The sequence below is a fragment of the Neoarius graeffei genome, chromosome 10 (genome assembly GCF_027579695.1).
Source record: "Neoarius graeffei isolate fNeoGra1 chromosome 10, fNeoGra1.pri, whole genome shotgun sequence".
NCBI lineage: Eukaryota > Metazoa > Chordata > Actinopteri > Siluriformes > Ariidae > Neoarius > Neoarius graeffei.
The window spans coordinates 4,002,347-4,022,262 of record NC_083578.1 but is presented as its reverse complement, the minus strand read 5'-3'; the positions used below and the strand labels follow the sequence as shown (position 1 = coordinate 4,022,262).

General features: G+C 38.6%; 1 protein-coding gene across 1 annotated transcript in view; it reads right to left on the bottom strand.

Moving 5' to 3' along the window:
- Positions 1–3,150: 3,150 nt before the first annotated feature.
- Positions 3,151–19,916, bottom strand: part of LOC132892396 (alpha-2-macroglobulin-like protein 1) — a 40,660-nt gene continuing 23,894 nt past the window's right edge. The window contains exons 14-27 of the mRNA XM_060930657.1: positions 19,294–19,342; positions 18,655–18,741; positions 16,204–16,380; positions 14,119–14,200; positions 12,903–13,059; positions 12,204–12,278; positions 10,037–10,199; positions 9,319–9,512; positions 7,787–7,999; positions 7,570–7,688; positions 5,152–5,260; positions 4,919–4,984; positions 3,371–3,476; positions 3,151–3,240 (exon numbers count right to left, since the gene is read on the bottom strand). Of these exons, the coding sequence (XP_060786640.1) occupies positions 3,200–3,240; positions 3,371–3,476; positions 4,919–4,984; positions 5,152–5,260; positions 7,570–7,688; positions 7,787–7,999; positions 9,319–9,512; positions 10,037–10,199; positions 12,204–12,278; positions 12,903–13,059; positions 14,119–14,200; positions 16,204–16,380; positions 18,655–18,741; positions 19,294–19,342 (1,638 nt within the window). The 3' untranslated portion in view covers positions 3,151–3,199. The remainder of the gene's footprint in view (positions 3,241–3,370; positions 3,477–4,918; positions 4,985–5,151; positions 5,261–7,569; positions 7,689–7,786; positions 8,000–9,318; positions 9,513–10,036; positions 10,200–12,203; positions 12,279–12,902; positions 13,060–14,118; positions 14,201–16,203; positions 16,381–18,654; positions 18,742–19,293; positions 19,343–19,916) is intronic.

Genomic DNA, 19,916 nt, shown 5'->3' with positions numbered 1-19,916 from the left:
GGTTTTATTTGAGAAGCATTCTTTTTAATTGAGAACGCCAGTAAAATCACTTTTTATTATCTGAATCACTTTAAAGCTATACGTAAGCTCAAATATCAGTAATTAACTGTATATCAGGAAGTGTAGTAAATGTATTATAATATTTTAGTATAAATATGGAGGCAATTATAGAAAATCATGCGCTGATTGGTCAAGAAATTCACACTATTTCTCGATAATCACCTTGAGCGACTCGGCAAAATGGCGACCAATCGCGTCATCACCGTAAATGATGAAGAATTACAAATGATGAAAGAAAATGCTGTTCCTAAAAGCAATAAAGATGCTATGAAGTTTGGTCTAAAACTATTCAAAGGTAAGGTGGAATTATGATTTATTTTATTGATTTCAGAACAAAGTATTTTATGTAATTCGGTGTAGATAAGTGACAAGTCTGTGCCGCGCCTTTATTACATTTGCATGCTGCTTTTGAAGTTTGAAATAAAATTTTTTAATACAATTTTTTTAAAATACTCAACTGTGTATTTGTACTAAAACAATTATCCGCCTCAGGCTCAGTGAACATGAGTGAATAATAATTTAGACTTTGCCTCAGTTATTATTCACCAATTATTAAATATGGACATGAGTGTTTTACTGGGAAATACACCACTCGTATTTTTCATATGAGCACCATCTGGGGCATCCATCCATTATCTGTACCCGTTTATACTGTTCTACAGGGTTGCAGGCAAGCTAGAGCCTATCCCAGCTAACTATGGGCGAGAGGCAGGGTACACCCTGGACAAGTCGCCAGATCATCGCAGGGCTGACACATAGAGAAACGACCATTCACACCTACGGTCAATTTAGACCTGCATGCCTTTGGACTGTGGGGGAAACCGGAGCGCCCGGAGGAAACCCACGCAGACACGGGGAGAACATGCAAACTCCACACAGAAAGGCCCTCGCCAGCCATGGGGCTCGAATCCAGGACCTTCTTGCTGTGAGGTGGCAGTGCTAACCACTACACCACTGTGTCGCCCCCATCCAGGACATGGAGAACCAAAACCGTGTCATAAATCTCTATACTTCACTCATGAGGAAATTGATGAATTGTTTTGATAAATTTGGGGACTTGTTGTTTGTGAATGTGTCAATAGAATAAAAAGAAAATCACATGTTGGTTTGAAGAAATGAAGTTTATCTTCTCATGTTAAAAAAACTCGCATTTTTCATACAAAATCCATCATGGATCTGAGGGACATATTTCCTGATATTTCATTCCAATGACGTCACTCCCAGTGTCCTGCTGACTAGATGCATGTTGTCAAAATGGTGAACCATTTCAAAATTAAAATTCTTTTGATTAACTTGGTAGGTTTTTGGACGGCACAGTGGTGTAGTGGTTAGCACTGTCGCCTCACAGTAAGAAGGTCCTGGGTTCGAGCCCAGCGGCCGGCGAGGGCCTTTCTGTGTGGAGTTTGCATGTTCTCCCCATACCTGTGTGGGTTTCCTCCGGGTGCTCCAGTTTCCCCCACACTCCAAAGACATGCAGGTTAGGATAATTGGTGGCTCTAAATTGGCCGTAGGTGTGAATGTGAGTGTGAATGGTCGTTTGTCTCTGTGTCAGCCCTGTGATAACCTGGCGACTTGTCCAGGGTGAACCCCGCCTCTCGCCCATAGTCAGTTGGGATAGGCTCCTGCGACCCTCCACAGGATAAGCAGCTACAGATAATGGATGGATGGCATGTTTTGTTTTGTTTTTTGGACGTGTCCATATAATATAAAGAACATTACAAGTTTGTCTTCTCATGTTGAAAATATTTTCACTTGTTCGCATTGCTCACTCATGATATACATTCCCCACTCGAAGATAAACTTCATATCTTCGCTCAACCATGTAATAACCTCTCTAGATCATAGTTTAAAACATATTTAAGGAGCTTGTTTTAATATTTTTGTGTCTATAGTAACAGCTCATTCATAGGGTGATGTATGGGACAAACAGACTTAGTGTTTTGATACAGTGCTGCTTTCTGTAAGGAGCCATTAATTTAATTTATGGAAGGAATCGAGGTAAAGCCATAGCCGGGGAGGTCTTCAGGACAGAGAGGTTTACACTTTACAGTTTCTTGGCGTTTTTTTTTTTGTCTTAACAGTAATATAGTAATTTACTTGTTCACAACATTAATCAGCAGACACCAGCATAATGACCATCAGGTCATTTTTTTATCTATAATTTATTTTAGTTATATGCTGATTGCATATTTTTCCGGTTATTGTCATATGGAATTACAGTATATAATATACAGTATATTTTATATATATATATATATATATATATATATATATATATATATATATATATATATGTGTGTGTGTATGTAATTTTTTTTTCTTATCTGATCAGTTTTCAAAGAAAGAAAAATAAGTGGAAGACGTTTTGAGAGCGGTGAAAGTGTAGGTGAGCAAGTCAACACTGCCATTCTGTGGAGTAAAGCAACACAGAGACTCTAAAGAATAAAGATGAATGCACAGTTTTATTATCAATGTTCAAGTGCTTTTGAAAATTACAGGACTTAATGAAAAATAAACGGATTTGCAACATGCAGGTAAATCAAGAAAAGCCACTAAATTAGCACTTTGATTTAATTCAGTTTAATTCATCTTCAAAAAAAGTTATCTGAACCAAATTACGATACTATACACCACTGAATGTTTTTTAGAAAAAGTATGCAGTTACCAGAATTTCCATGTCAGCGTTCCAATTCAAAATCTCTCAACATTGTGGTGAACCCTTAAATGTCTCAGGAGAGACACATTTAATCATTTATATTTCATCAGACCATTTTTTTTTCTCAGCACCTCAAATTGTCTTGTGAAGCAAGGTTACATACATAAAAAAAATTGAGTAGATAGAATATAAACAGGATTTTTCCCCCTTAACATATAAAAAGCATCCCACACCTGCAAAGAATTTAGTACATGCAATATTTTTGACATACAAGTTAAAATTTCCTGCACTGTGTGTGCTAGTCACACCAAAAGACAGACTGCATATTGAAGTTGATCATAAGACAGATTTAGTATTTTCATTAGTGGTTTCATTTAGTATCTTCTAAATTTTGTGAAGTTTTATTGTAGATATAAAAGTAAAATATGGAGAAAAAAAGTCAAAGGGAAACGAGATCACAGACAACAGCACACATTTTCTGTATTAAGTACATGGTGAGGTGTATTCGGTTGCAGCATTGTCACCTAAAGACAAAGTTAAAAATAGAAACCATGGTTAAGTTCATAGACTCTCAAACTTTTTGGACAAAAAAAAAAAAATCTGCTAAATGTAAAGCTTTTAATGGTTGATAAAGATGAACAGAATGATACGTACTAGGCTCGTAGTAGTCATAAATCTTCACAATGGCTGGTTTCAGGTTCTCCACTGTAAAGACCTGCACAATCATCAGGGTGTACACCATCTCCTGCCCTTTACTCAGCTGAAACAGACAGGAGATATTCAACAAAATTAACCCTGCTGCTCCATTCAGGGCATCTCTTTAAAATTTTATAGCAAAGCAGTAGAATCGTTTATTTTTAAAACCTCAATATATCTTATTGTAATCTTGATACAAATAATACTGATGGAAATCGAGTCTATGATCAGGCAACCTGATCCTGCTGATGACCAAATGTGGATGGATTAAAGAGATGGAGAAAATGAGAGAAAAACTAACAAACATCACCCTATAAACAAACATTTTATTGTACACTAGACCAATTAACAGAGTTAAGAGAGTCTTAAAATATCCCAAAAGTTTATGAAAAGCTACACTGAAGTGTGTAAATGTTTAGCCGTAAATGACCAAGCAGCTTGACAGAACAGCCGATTTACACTTGGCTGAAACCTGGTGTCTCAGCGGTGAAAGAGCTCCTCCTAAGCACAGCATGTGCTAAATCTTCCAATAGTGTAGCTCAGCCACTGCAGCGAATCGGCTACCATGGACGCACTTTCACAGCGCGCCACTTGGTCCTAATGGAATGGCTGGGTTTTATTTGTTGTAATTTATTGATTTGTTTTAAGTCATTAATATTAATATGAGTTTCATAAAATGTCAGGAAAATCGCAGCGATAAAATGCCAAATTTCAGTGTATTTACTTATAACTAAGAATTCTTATACTGTAACTTTAAGTGACTTTCCATGACTTCTTAAAGATAACAAAATGCTGTTAAAAAGAATGTTTAAGATGCCATTTAAAGTTACTAAAATTTAACATTTAAACGTACTTAAAAAGTCACTACTACTTTTAAAAATGCCAATAAAGGTTCTTAAAGTTACTAGTATATTTAATGAATTTAAAAAGTTCAGGAAAAGTAACTTAAATGCACAACTAAATGTAAGGTTCCTTTAAGGATTAGATTAAATGCAATTAAATTTACATTTTCACCGAGTGGTACTGTGAAGTTGTTGACTCTGGTCAACAATAGGAAGGAATAAAACTCTGTATGGTGATGTTACAGTCTAGTATAGCTTCTGATCTCACTTAAGATAATGACCAAAAAAAATGTTAAAGTTACAGCTTTACCTCTGACTGTCACAAAGAAAAGATATTAGAAACTCCTTCATAAATGCTATATACCGTAAATGTCTCTTTACAGAAACTTCACATCAATAATTCTTCATTTTTAACCCGTTTATGTTAGAGAAGTTTAATCAACACCTTCTGAGCAATCAAAATAATTCGACAGAGTTGTGATTAATTTTCTATGACAGCAGCTCTGATAGTTTTGCAGCTACAAATCACAGGCGTATATTAAATGTGCTGGTTCGAATACGTTATTTTTGCGATTTGAGTTCAATGTTAATTAGTAAATACATGATTCAGTCATGAATCTGAGAGGAACCCAGTGTTCAGGTAAAGCTGTGTGTGTGCTCTTACTCCATCCAGGTAGATATTGACTTCATCATCATCTTGATCCACACGTTTCACAGATCCATCAGTCGACTGTTAGAACCAAACAATAAAAGTGTCAGATTTGAGGAATGAAAACTCTTGGATTCCTGTTCTGTCACCATGGCTGAACAACATCTCCCTGATACTCATTCAGTGTATTATAAATATTTAGACCAGAGATCATGCTTTATACTCCTAGTTAAAAAGGTCTACGTTACATTTGAATTGCCGTTCACAAGCTTCACAGATGTCTCGTTCAGACTGAATCCAGAAAGAAGCCTGACTTGGATGATCACCATGTCGGTCTCCGATTGTTCACCGTTATACCTGGAATTAAAAGATTTTTGTTTTAAATCACTCACATTTTCTGATTTGCTTAGATGTGATGAAAATATTTCATATACACAACTCTACTTCCTAAAAGTAAATTCTCCCAGTGAACAACAAATCTAACTTTATACTCAGGTTATGCGTATTATTTAATAATACATGATTTAACACTGTTTTAGGATCCTGTGTTTTAACTGTGCAAGAAATCTGATTAAATATATAAAATGCTCATAAATCTGATATATGAACATTATGGTTATACACTGACACACATTTACATTGAACGAATGGTTATAGAGTTTCATGAATACACCATCATTCATAATTTTTTTGTTTAATTTTTGGTCCTTACTTGCATGACAACAGCTATAAAGAGTCGTTTTCTCACCAGCTACTCTTATTTCCTCTCTTGAAGTTAATAGGCATGAATAAAAATGCAGCTTTTCCTGAATAGATAGTTTTCACATGACGTCACAGAGTCAGGGATTCCCTGGTGGCGGCCATCTTTGGGGCCAAGCTTACCGTACAGGTCACTGAGCACACATTGTAGCACGCGAGTTACATTCATTTATATATTATTTGCATTTATAGTTACATTACTACTATTTAAAGCTAGCAATGGTGCACACTTGTTGTATTCACGGCTGTCGTAATAGGTCAGATGATGAAGTCAAGCGGAGCTTTTATGGAATTCCCACTGTACGGGAACACGAAGGTGAGCAAACAAACTCAGCATACAAAGGAGAAATCTATGGCTTGCGAGAATCAACCGCAAGGATTATCAGCCTTCCAAACACAGCAAAGTCTGCTCCGATCATTTTATAAGTGGTAAGTTGTTTAAATAAACAATCAATTGTGTTTAAGTTTGTTTTTGGAAACCAAAACATCATGTGAACAATCTCTGGAGGATGCCTAACTGGAACCACTGAGTGTACGTTTACATTGTAATGTACACTTAATATCGCTTGTTTGTCACGTTTCTATTTGAAACTTGTCACTTCACTCACGCAAGGGTCATTTTTGAAAAACATTTTAGGTCTATTCTGTATGATTTGATTTGTGTTTGGGATGCAAACAGCGCGCCTTTTGGCGGATGCCGCCTGAATCGCGTAGATCCGATTTTTTTTTTTAGGGGGGGCGTTGGAGTGTCTGATTATAATTTCAAAGTAAATTCTGTATTAAAATTAATAAGCAAATCCGTTACAGTCCACGAAACAGGATGCGCACATTTGTGCAGCCTGAGCGGTGTGCAGGACTGCGCAAATGTGCGCAGCTTCCCAATTTAAACTGTTTTTTTCTCATCCTTATACTTCCTGTTTCATGGACTGTAACGGATTTGCTTATTTAGTAATTTTAATACAGAATTTACTTTGAAATTATAATCAGACACTCCAACGCCCCCCCTAAAAAAAAAAAAATCGGATCTGCGCGATTCAGGCGGCATCCGCCAAAAGGTGCGCTGTGAATATATAAAGTTGTATATATCAGACAACCTTTAAAGTTTGATGAAGTCAGTTTCAGGCTTTGGGGCAGGCCTTGGCAGTTTCAGGCTTTGGAAGCCCTGCATAGTCACTTGAAAATGCATCTTTGTCCACTTCGTAGGGGTCAATTCCCCCAATCAAGGCCAGTTTGGCTGCATACCGTTGTCATGAGATGTCGTCGAATGTATCTATATACTTCTGTTTGCTTGATTTTGCCGACATTGATCTTTATTTTAGAAAACTGACTATATAACTTCATAAATTCGTCCGAGATAACGTAGCCAGTAGTGGCGATGGTCTGTTTTGTTTGCCCACCAAAATGGCGGCTGGGGGGTGTTCCCCGGAATGCCGTGACGTCAGTGAAAACTATCTATAGGTCAGGAAACTGATAGTTACAACTTTACCTCTGACTGCAACAAAACGTCGACACTGGAGACTCCTTCTATAAATGCTAAATAAACATCTCCATACAGAAAAGTTCACCGAGATGCTAAGTAACAGCCAATGCATGTACTAGGAAAGATAATCAAGTCTTAATTTTGTCGCCTTCTTTCTTTCCTATATGCATGCTAACTTTTGCATTCAACTATATTGAGACATCAATTTAATAATTGTTATAGATATTATTTTCACACCAAACAAACAAACGCTTCCCCCATGACCCTGATGGATAAGCGGTATAAATAATGGATGGGTGGATGAATGTATGTCAGTATCTATCCATGTATGTATGTATGCATGCATGCATATATTAATACACATAATGCTCCATTCTCACTCAGAGTTCTGTCACTTTGTTAATTTTAGAGTTTCAGTCGAGCTCACATGACAGTAATGGTCACATTCAGAGAGAGATTTTGGACCCTGCAGTTTCCAGATGCTGAGGCCGAGATGCTGAATGATGAGCGGTCGGGAGGAGGAGGGATGTTGTAGCTCAAACTGAACTAGAAGGGAAAAAAACCCACAATATTAGCCCAACTCATCCTCTTTTCAATCATATTTAAACCTGAGGAACTGAGGTGTGACTTGGTGATCTACAGACCTGCACGTACACACAGCCTTTCCCTTCTGCTTTGATTTTGTAATCTCCAGGAACCTCCTGCAGCTGACTCTCCTGATACAGCAGCCTGTTACTCCGAGTGACGGTAAATGTAATCACCTCTGATGGTGATGTTATAGTAACAGTAATGTCTCCTTCTGGACTGTAGGTGGCGGTACTGTATTTCGCCAGAGCCTGGAGAGCCACGACAGTATCCTGGATGATAGGAAAGAATATAAAGAGAACAAAAATATGATCAAAATAAACTATAGTAATAGAAAAGTATACTACTTTTCTTTATTTTTCTACAATAATTAAAAGTTTAGAATCAAAATTGTTATAACTGCATAATTGTACATTTTCATTTTTTAATTTGGAAACTGCCATGGTGCCATATTTAAACAGAATATAAATATACAGGTTACAGCACACAGAAATTGAATTAAAAGTAACTGGACAGAGTGAGATATGGAGGAGGGCTAGAAATTAAGCGAAATAAACCGACCCCTGTGTCCAAGTATCTTTTAAAGGGAAACGTTTGAAAGCTAGACGGCCTTTTGATTTCATAAAATCGGTGAAGTTTAGTTCTGTCTGAAATGTGGTGATTGTGATATCTGTTTATTTCTGTAATATCTCACAAAATATCAGGCCATTCTGTGACTGGGAAGTTATTTAATTTGAGGGGATTAAAGCAAATAATGTGCATGAAATCGCTCGCTTAGCGCAGTCAAGCAGACAGAGGAAGTCCGTGTGCGCATGCACAGGTTTACCTTCTTCTTCTTCTTTTGGGTTTTACAGCAGCTGGCATCCACAGTGTTGCATTACTGCCATCTACAGGTTTCCCTTTGAGCGTGCGCTGACAGTTCCATCATTCTGTCGCTAAACGAACAGCTGATCACACCGAGGTGCTCGCTGAGCGCCATATTTATTAGTTTGGTCCTGCGTTTCCTTTCCTTCGTATATAACATAACGTCTTTTCTTCTCGCTTTCTTTCCGTTACTGTAGTCAGTCTTTCACGTTTCATTCGCACACTCACGTCCTCCATTTTTCTCTCCCGTTTCAAATTTGTATCCCACAATGCCTTGCGCGAACGGGGAAAGCCCACCATGTGATGCATGACGTAGTATCTTGAATTGGGTCATGGTGAAGCAGGAAAAAATAGCAGAGAATTTAGGGCCACGTGGCTCTAAATTCATTAGTTGTTCGATTTAAAAAAAAATCTAATAAAATTGGAAGTCTGTGATTCGAATTCAGTAGCTTTCAGTCATTAAACAAAAATAATTGGGTGTCTGGAAAATTCTTTTTATGACCTAAAACTTGAAAAATCTGAAAGGCGGTCTAGCTTTAATGATGCAGTGCATAAAAATTGCGGTCTAGAATTTGGGACACACTTGTAGTTTAGCTGCTAGAGCAAAATCACAAAGAATATAATGCATTAAAAAAAATAAAGATTTCCGGTTGAAAACTTGTCATGCACGCTTAGTTTATCATAGTAAGGGGTTACAGTATGAGATGGATGTGTTGAAGATTCGTACCTGTGTAGACACAAAGCCCCCAAAGGGGTTCTGCTGCCGAGAAAGCCATTGGACGATGCTGGCACTGTAACCCAGATCAAACCCAGGCATCTCGGGTCCAGACATCAGAGCCAGAAGCACATATGAAGTCATCTCCACGTCCAAAGACATTGTCACTGACCCACCATTCACTAAGCTCCAATGTCTCCCGCCCCCTGAGGGAGATTTTAGAGAAATAATGAAGCCATGGACTCTAGGTTCTCCAGTGAAAAAGGATTGAATGTGTTTCAGTAGCTAGTTATTGGTGCCTATGAGCTCATGTATCCAGAAGAGGGTAGACAGCACTTTCTTCGGTGTGTGTTATAGTGCCCTGTGATGCAGCATGAGCAGCAGTTCAGGAAAAAATGAATACATAAAGATGCAGTTGACTGGTTTCAAATGTCAGAGGAAGGAGGTGTTAGCCTGCTTAGGAGAGGTCTTATGATAGCTGATGAGAGACAACTGGCAGGTGACCAAATTAGGAGAAAATTTCCAAATTGGGAGGGGAAGAAATGACAGTTTAGATACAGATACTCAGAGCAGTAAGCAGATACAGACACAGATAACGTTATGGTGTTGTTACACCATTATTAAATATCGGCCCACACGTACAGCACCCCTGTGGCAGTTGTTTGAGAATGTAGTGACAGTTTCTTCTGGTTCATGGTTTGACAGAGAGACAGAAGTAGGAGCATCAAACCTGAGACTATGGCCTCTTCATTCAGGTCTTCAATGAGTGTGCTCCTTATTCCGTTATCTCCAGCAAGAGTGAAGGTGTATAACAGGAGAGCCTTGGCGTAGGTGGAGTTCACCTCAGTGTGTGCATTCCTCAGGCACCCCAGACCCTTGTCCACCACAGGGTCCTGCCATAGACATATTAACACATGTACTAACTCCATTTCCAGAAAAAAACAGCTAGAATATTTTCCAAAATAAAATAAAAAAATCTGCGATTTGTTAATTCACGTGAACCTTTATTCAACTGACAAAAGTACAAAGAAAAGATTTTCAAGTTTTACTGACTGACTTAATTGTATTTTGTAAATATAAATGAAGTTAGAATTTGATGCCTGAAACACACTCAAAAAAGAAAGTTGGGACAAAGGCAAAATAAGACCAAAAAGTTTATCGGATATTCACTTTCCATTCTGGAAGATTCCACAATAAGCAGGTTAACTGGTCATGTGATTGGGTTTAAAAGGAGAAGCACCAAAGTCTCAGTCTTTGCAAGCAAGGATGGGGCGTGGCTCACTGCTTTGTGCGAAAATTCATGACAGAATTGTTAGTCAATTCAAAAAGAACATTTCAGTGCAAGATTTTAGGCCTTTCAAAATCTACAGTACATAATATTGTGAAAAGATTCAGGGAATTCGGAGACATCTCAGTGTGTAAAGGGCGAGGTTGGAAACCAATGTTGAATGGGCGTGACCTTCGAGCCCTAAGGTGGCACTGCCTGAGAAACAGTCACGTGAATGTGACAAATATAGCAACATAGGCTTAGGAGTACTTCCCAGATAAACAAATCCCAGATTTTTGTTTTTATTGAATTTTGGAAAATATCCAAACTCTTCTGGAAATGGGGTTAGTATGTCATGATCAAGAATCATGAATGAGGAAAAAAAAAACTCTTTGCACCAGAAAATGCACATATACAAGTAAAAATATGCATATTGTCAATTTATTTGTTCTGTTTCCTATTAGACATTCTCAAACAAGGTGATAAAGCTACATTTTTGTAGCCTAGTAAACTAGACCCACCCGCCTAGCGGCCAAAAATATTTTTGCCTACAAGTGGGTCTAGCCTCGCACCATATCAACAAAACACCCCGGGCATCAAATCGTGCCCACCAATCACAACGCAAGGTTTTTGTTTGGATTCTTTGGGCGGGCTTTTGCAGGAGTGACGACAAGGCTGCGCGACGCTGGAGAAAGCACAATAGGAAAGATGGCTACGGCTAGAGAACAGCGCTCGTTTGACTCCGCTTTGGAATCAGTTTTAGAAGAATTAGACTTGGAGTTTTCGTTGAAACATGAGCAGGAAGAGGCTCTCCGCTCATTCCTTTTCAAGAAGGACGTTTTCGCTGTTTTGCCGATCGGCTATGGCAAAAGTCTGATCTACCAGCTGGCTCCGCTCGTAGCCAAAAGGATGGGGCTAGTTTGTGCAGTACGAAGAATTAATAAACAGCTTTGAAACATTACTTTTTGATTGTTTCTTATTTTCCCGTTATTTTAAATTTAAGGGAAATTATTTCACCAAACACCACTAAATAAAAATAAAAACTCAAAAACAGTTTAAGCAAACCCTTGAAAAACACTTGAAAAAAAAAAAGAGTTAAGTATGTGGTACAGACTCCAAACTTGTGGTCATTATCTCCAAACTTCTTAATATCTAGAACCTGTTTATTAATTAATACGCATTTTGAAAAATTATTTATTTCAAGGTCTCCCCCACTGCTTTCTGTCGCTCTGACTACGTCACAGTCAATGTTGCGCTGATTGGTCAGAGTGTTGGCCTATACGCACAGAGACAGTTTGAAAGACAATGGGTTGTTCCTACCCACACCCTTCAGAAATGTCTACGATCGAGACCAGACTAAATATTCACATTTAGTCTGGCTTGCCAGGCTAACATTTTTGTGTTTTGTAAAATATCAAAGACCAAACATAAAATCATCTGAAATCAACTCAAGGTAACTTTTTTCTTTTTTTTTTCTTTTTAGCAAACAACTTAAATCATTTTTGACATCCTGATTTTGTAGTGTACATTTATTATTGTTGTGTATATCTTTATACTACCATCTGTAATGATCCAAAATTCACTGAATTTGCGTGCATGGATAATTTCATCAGTGAAACAGTTTACTCACAGTGAAGGTATAGTTGAGTTCCAGCATTGCAGCCACAATGTACGCTGAGAGGGTCAACTCATCATTCACTCCTCCCTGAGAGAGAGAGAGAGAGAGAGAATTACGTTCTTCACAACAAAAATTAAATATAGTTTATACCACAGCACTGGTAGATTCTGACTGTACTGCAACAGTAAGACAGATTTATATTAATATACGCATTCTAACATTAATGTTTCTATCATAACAGTCATTTACAGGGACTTGTATAGCAGACAATCTACATGAATGGATTAAAAAAAATGTGTGTAATCACTTATGTTGATGTTGTCTGTAGAAGTTTATGTAACATTTACAGAAGGAGTCTCCAGTGTCAGCACTTTGTAACAGTCAGGTAAAGCCGCAAGTTTAAGTTTTTCGATATCATCAGAATAGAGGAGTTTATGCTTTGGTGGTTTCTCGGTAACATGACAAGTTGTGCAATTCAAAGTAAATTATTTAACAAACATTAAGCATTACTACAAACAGATAAGTTTCAATATAATTGTTGGCACATTGCAGCGTTATAAGATGAATAAAACCCTCCAGGATGTGCTGTTATAGGTTAGAGGAAAATAATCAACTTTAAGGTTGTCCCAGTAACTCCATTTCATCACACCACCTGCTGTTTATGATTTTCTCTAACAGTACGTGGTATTGGACTCCGACTGCTCTCCTGACCTGCATGTTACGATGGAAGAGTTTTCCCACTGAGGCAAAGCATCCGTTTTTCTTCTGCTGTTCACCGAGCCAGGTCTTTGCCTCATCCACATACACCTGATCTATATAGATGTATTGCTTTGCATGTCCAAAAGATTTCATCACGAACGCCGTCAGCCTGAGAACACAAAACATGGTTGTGTCTGTAGTCTGAAATCAAAACCACAATCTTTATTTGGGAAATAGAAAATATTGCAGGACTCGTTTATGTTTCAGGTGTCAACTTAAATGCATTTCCTTTATTTATACCTCTATAAACAATCATCAGATTAATTACATGTAAATAAATGAACATGTAATTAAAATGTTAACAATCACCTGATGGCAGATTAGTGTGTGTAAATTGAACCACAGATCATTTAGCCATTTTATATTGGTAATTGCATATATTTGTAGTCATAGATCATCATCACAATTAATTAATTAAACACAAATATATCTTTTTAATGTTTTATTATTTGTATAACAATTTTTAGCCAACCTCAATTAATGTAACTGTAAATTACATTTACATTATTTATGGTGTACATTGATTGTACCACAGCACTACTGAACTCAATTCTGACTGGTCAGAAGGTGTTGATTAATTTTCTATAACAGCAGCTCTGACAATAGTGCAGCTGCAAATCACAGGATTATATAAATCTCGTTCTAGTATCTAACGTCATTGTTTCTATTCTACACAACTCCTAAGTTTAATAAAAACCACATTAAAAATGTATAATAATTTAATATAGCTTCACGTTTTTTTCCCTGTGAGATATTTAGCATTTATAGAAGGAGCCTGCTCATGTCAACGCTTTATAACAGTGAGAATAGGAACTTGTTTTGTAGGCTTTCCACAACATTAAATGTAACTGCAAATGGATTAAAAAAACACGCATTATTTGTATTCATTAATAATTAAGAAAATTGTAATTTTTAACATTGTTGCGGTTGAAGAGGAATAAAACTCTTCAGGGTGGTAAGAGTAACTCTGTTTCATCACACCTCAATGTCATTGATTAGTTTAATACAACAAAATGGCATGCAAGTTACTTCTTACGTGACCACCAATTATTCAACCATTTTTCAAGGTTGATAATCTTGTCACTATGACCCTACCCTGTTCATGAGTGCCAGTTTATGGCTTGATTAGTTTCAGTTGTTTTTTTTACCTGCTTTTTCTGAGACTCACCATGTGTTGCCTGATGCATCGCTCATCCCAAAAGCACTGTATGATCCATCAGTGTGTTTGTAGAGCAGCTCTCTCTGATATCCTGTGCAGGAGATGAGACAAACAAGGAGTTGTGATGTTAATGCCATGTGTGTGTATAATTTTATTCAAATTTAGTTATTTCCAGTTCCCACCCGTTATCCAAGTCACAGGATTGGCTCTGGCTCACAAATTGAGACTATGGATGGATGGATGGATGGATGGATGGATGGAAGGAAGGAAGGAAGGAAGGAAGGAAGGAAGGAAGGAAGGATGGATGGATGGATGGATGGATGGATGGATGGATGGATGGATGGAAGGAAGGAAGGAAGGAAGGAAGGAAGGAAGGGAGGGAGGGAGAGAGAGATTCCCAACCAAGTGATGGCTGGAAACAGGAATCATGTGTAGGAAGACGCACAGCCAAAAAAAAAAACCGTTTGCCGACAGACCCCTGAGGACAGAAGATATATCAATTCTCAAGAAATGAAGTGGATAAGCACAAGATTAGTACAGTCATCAAAATTAAACTATAAAATGAAAAAAATCTTGAACTTTTATGCATTTCTTTCCAATTAAAAAAAGGATTAACAGAAAAGTCTGTGTTAGCAGACCTGGATGTTAGCCAAGCTCAGGCTTTAGGATGAGTATGTTTAGGAGCAGGTAGAACCTCCCCAGTGTGTGCACTCCAAGTTGAGTCAGGTGAAATGCCATTGTGGTTAAGAAGGAAACAGCTGAGGGCCAATTACTGGGTCAACATCAGGGGGTAAAGAGATTGTCATCCAACAAAAAGGTTGCTGGAGACATGTTGGGAGAGGGAGGGGACACAAAAAGAAAGTTTTGGCTGGAGAGGAGAACAAATAGCAAAAATACATGGGAATATATGATCGAGTTTAGAGCAACTGTGTTGGACCTGTTAGGACACAAGAAAATGAAGATGCAACTAGGCCCGCATTTGCTGCTGCACCCAATTACCAAGTGGGGATTTTACAAGAGAACGTCTGAGTGTTTAAACGTGTATACAGTTGAATTGTACACTTTGCTGATGGCACTAGAATGGGTTAAGCAAGCTTGTTGCAGCACTGTTGTAATACAGTATGTAGTGACTGTGTCAGCCTTTGAAAGCATCAAGTCAGGTACAGCCAGAAATCATCAGGATCTGACATATGAAATCCTGTTTGCTAACTCAAGAATAATGAGACAAGGAAGACGTATCACATTTGTGTGGATCTCGAGTATCCTGGGAAATGAAAGAGCAGATAAACTGTCTCAAGAAACAAGAAAGAAAGGAAAATGTTGAAATCAATATTAAACTATCAAAGTCAGAGGGGAAAGGCAGATCAGGAGTGGCAACAGAACTGAGACAATGCAATAAAAGGGAGACACACTCAATCCAAAATAGAGTAGGTACGTTAAGAAATATGGGAATAAAGCGGAAGGCTCTAGTAATAATAAGCAGGCTGAGAATTGGGCACAGCAACATTACCAGCAGACTTTCTGTCATGAGAAAACACCCTGTGGGTCTTTGCGATCAGTGCCATGAGGCTGACACAGTGAAACATCTCGTTTTGTCATGCAGAACATTTCTAAAAGAAAGGTAAGAAATGATGACACTTATGGGAAATGGGCCAAGTACAGGATAGCCTTAAATGTGTATTAGAAAGTGGAGATAGTGGTCAATGGAATAAATTCTTGTTTAGATTTTCAAGAATGACTGGACTGGAAAAGATGGCTGGAAACTGTATGGCTTTAAAATGGATGGACACTGAAGGAATAAAACCTGAAGGTGGTAGTAATGCAACACTGTGGATGCCAGCTGCCATAATCCCAAAGAAAAAGAAGCAGGATGATTAACAAAAGAGGCAAGTACAAAAGGAACACTTTAAGGAGAAATGGTAGAGGAAGGGATGTCAAAAAGTCTCACTTGAAACACTCTCACCAGTTGTAGGTGCTAAAGGCAGCAACTAGACATGCTTGAGGTCCTTGAACTCAAGGACCTCAAGCAAGTCCAGTTGCCTTCTTTAGCACCTACAGTTTACGATGACTGAGAACCTTTGCAGACATTCTCACCAGTCACAAGGTAGGTCTCTGCTGTGGCCCTGATTGCGGGCGTGAGCTGGTTGGTGCTCTCCAAGTACTGCAGGATGAAGATGTTGGGAGCAAAAAGCAGCATATTCTGCTCTCCACAGCCATACGGCATAGCCAGGAGACTCGCCAGGTTCTTTAGAGCTCGGCCCATCAGATCTCCTACAGAGAAAGCATTATTTGAAGGCAACGTGCAGTGGAAATTACAATGCATCTTCTTTCCAAATGCAATTGGATATTTGGTTGTGAAATAATGCTTTGGATTGTATAAAGTGGGTATTATCAAAGATAGCACTGTGTTTCTGCTTGAATATTTTATGTTAATATTTGGTTTAATATAATATTTTGATAATAATATGGTTTAGTACTCTCATATGGAAAAAAGGTCAAGCGTTCTTTGATTTGTCTCTCTGGGAGAACCATTACCTATACAACAGATTTCTGTTTTGGGGAAGTTTTTAGGTTTAATGTTAGAACCCTTTTGAACCTTTTGAAGGGACAGACCCATAGCCTCAGAATCGGAGGTGCTAATTTTCATCCCAGCCGCTTCACATTCAGCAGCTAAATTCTCAAGCGCATGTCAGAGGTCCAGTTCAGATGCTGCCAAATGAACAGCTTCAAATAACAGGGATGTTATTTATAGGCTCCCATACCAAAGACCCTTCCACCTTTGTCTGTGTCTTCATGTCTTGTCCATGAAAATCACAAACATAAGTTTTGGTTATGGTAAAACATCTTTGGGGACACCAAAGCATCTTTCATAGACTCTCCAAATTCCCCCATGAGCAATTTTTCACTCATAATTGTTAGCATTTCTCTGAAGGCCTCCTTTTTCAACTTGGCAGCTTCCTCCACCACCAGGAACAGACAGCCTTCCAACCATTTTGTGGACCCAATTGCAGAGTGAAAACCCCTATTTGTGAATAAACAAATGGGCAAGCAGGGTTTATATATAGATATGGTAAAGGTTTAGGGAAGAGATTGACCAAGTGTGGGATTTTTTTTTTACTTTTAAGGAGAGCTCAAGGTGCAGCTCAAACCAAGGTTCTCTATATATATGCACTACCACCATGGCACTGAGGAATTTAGCTATGGAGGGATATAATATGCATGTGTGTGTATGTAGGTATGTATAATTTTTTTTGTTTCAGAAATATTTATTAGTTGCTAGTCCTCCATTCAATTGTCATATCTTTGCCTTAGGTTCTTTGTCTTTTCCTGGCCATGCCTTGACTCTTTTGTCCCTTGTTTTCTCCACTTTCTTTCTGCTTTTCTAATTATTTTTCATTCTTATTTCCCTTTTTCTCTTGGCTCAAGGAAAGCCCTGACATACCATACCAGTCACCCATCTACAAAAGGTGTGACGAAGGGTTGTATCAAATGCTGGCCTTACATGCTGAGCTGCCTGGCAGGCACAGGTAATCCAGGCTAATCAGTCTGGAGGATTCTGGGCAATTGAGTTCTCCAGAATGGCCTTTCTCACTGTGTGCTACTGCTGCCCTCTGCTGGCTGCTGGGGGTGTAGCAAGGCCTATTCCATTTGGTGCATATGGACAATCAGGAGTTTTCCTTCCTGATGCTTGACATTTCATGGAGGCAAACTTCATGTCCACTAGGGAAAACTCCACCTGGGGACTTCTGAGTATCCCTACAAGTATTGTCTGTGGGGACTCCTGTGGGGACACCAGAGTAGGAGAAAGACCACCTCCACAATCAAGAACTTTGGTACTGATGCTCTTATGTGTAGGTGTAAGGCTGACTATTTACTTCATCTCATACACTAATTCAGGCTCTTTCTCACTAGCAAAGTGATTTTCTACATTCCCAAAACTTGTTTCATTAAACAGGTCTATTCTGTGTAAGGGTATAGTCTGGTCTATCACATACCATCTGACCAAATGGCATTGGACACCCCCCCTCATCTTGCAAATATTGATATCACAAGATAAGAATCCAGCTGTGTGGGTGGCTTGGTCACCAGTGGTTTGGTGCAGACACGACCTATAGGCATGGCTTCATTGGTGGGTTCAAGAAAACCTAATCAAGGAAGGGCACATATATATTTTTTTGTACCTTTCATGGGGTAATTAGGATCAGTCTTTGTTATACCATTCCCCTCAGACAGGGGACATAGCCCTGGTTTTCACTCAAGTACAAAAGCCCATTCACCATGAAAAAGATCTAAGAAGGGGTTTTGATGAAAAATTATTAATGAAAAATACAAGAACTTCAATCTCTAAGTGGTTGATGGAGAAACCAGACTACAATTTGTTTTTCTTCTCATTTGTATTTTGAGCTGTTAAACTGAAATTTATTGTAGTGCAATCTTTAGACATTATTTGCCTCATTTATAAACCCAATTTGATGCTATATATTATATTCAAATGCTGCTAAAAATGGTCTTAATTGTTGAAATAGAAACAGTTCTTCAACTCACCCAACACAGAGACTGAGGCCATGGCTGAACCATTCACGAAGACTGCAGGCAGGGTCAGTGAGACTGTACTCTCAATGACATCATCTACTAGAACAAAAGCCAAGGGGAAAGCAAGTGTTACAAACTACACAAACCCAGTATTTAGTCCTTGAACAAGACCCTTAAACTTGTATGTACGGATCGCATCCCGTTGAGCATTCTTTAATTGATTAGAAGTAAATGTCTTGTAACTGTTTAGAATCAACCATATGCCTCCTCCTGAGCAGTGGTCCCCATTTCCAAATGATCCATGTATTCTGAGCAATGAAATCATTAATTGTACTGTATAGGGGAAGCCATGGCCTAATGGTTAGAGAAGCAGCTTTGGGACCAAAAGGTCACCGGTTTGAGTCTCTGGAGCAGCAGGAATGGCTGAAGTGCCCTTGAGCAAGGCACCTAACCCCCAACTGCTCCCCAGGCTATTCTGGGTATGTTGTACGCCACTCTGGATGAGAGCATGGTGTTGATAAATGCCTGTAATGTAATGTACTGCACTGTATGGACAGTCCAAATGATCACTGAACAATATTAAAGCACAAATGACAATATGAAATCAAATGGCTAAACATAAATAACATGAAAGACTGAAGTGTCTCTGACCTGGACAGAGAAGTTCATTGTAGCTTTTATATTGTTTGGTTCCCTCAGCCTAGACACGACAACAGGAAAATAATCCAATTATAATCACAGTTACATCATCAATCAAAGGGCTGTATTCAGAACTTAAAGGTCATAGGCAACGGTTTTCAATTTATGCACATTTGAAACTTTATATGTTAAAAAACCCTCTGTAATTTTCTTCTGGTCCTAAGAAGTATTGTTAATAAGTAATAATTAAAATAAATTAGCACGGATCGCAGCGAATTTCTGTTCGGCGATTTTCGTGACCACTCGGCGCGTGACGTCATTCAAGACAAACAAACCGCTTGAGTTGAGTCCACTTCCGTTTACTTACATTGCCGTCGGCTTGAGTGCAGACGTGCGTTCAGGAATTTCCAAAGAAAACCCTGCCTTATTGTTGTGCAGTGAACTGTAACAACAGGACCGGTTCAGGAAGAAGTTTTTACCTTTTTCCGAGAGAGGAGAACAGGCGGAGAGAGTGGATTGGCTTTTCCGGAAGAGGTGGAGAAAGTGGATTGGCTTTTCCGGAATAGGAGAAGAGGTGGAGCGAGAGGATTGGCTTTTTCCAAAAAAGGAGAAGAGGTGGAGTGAGTAGGTTGGCT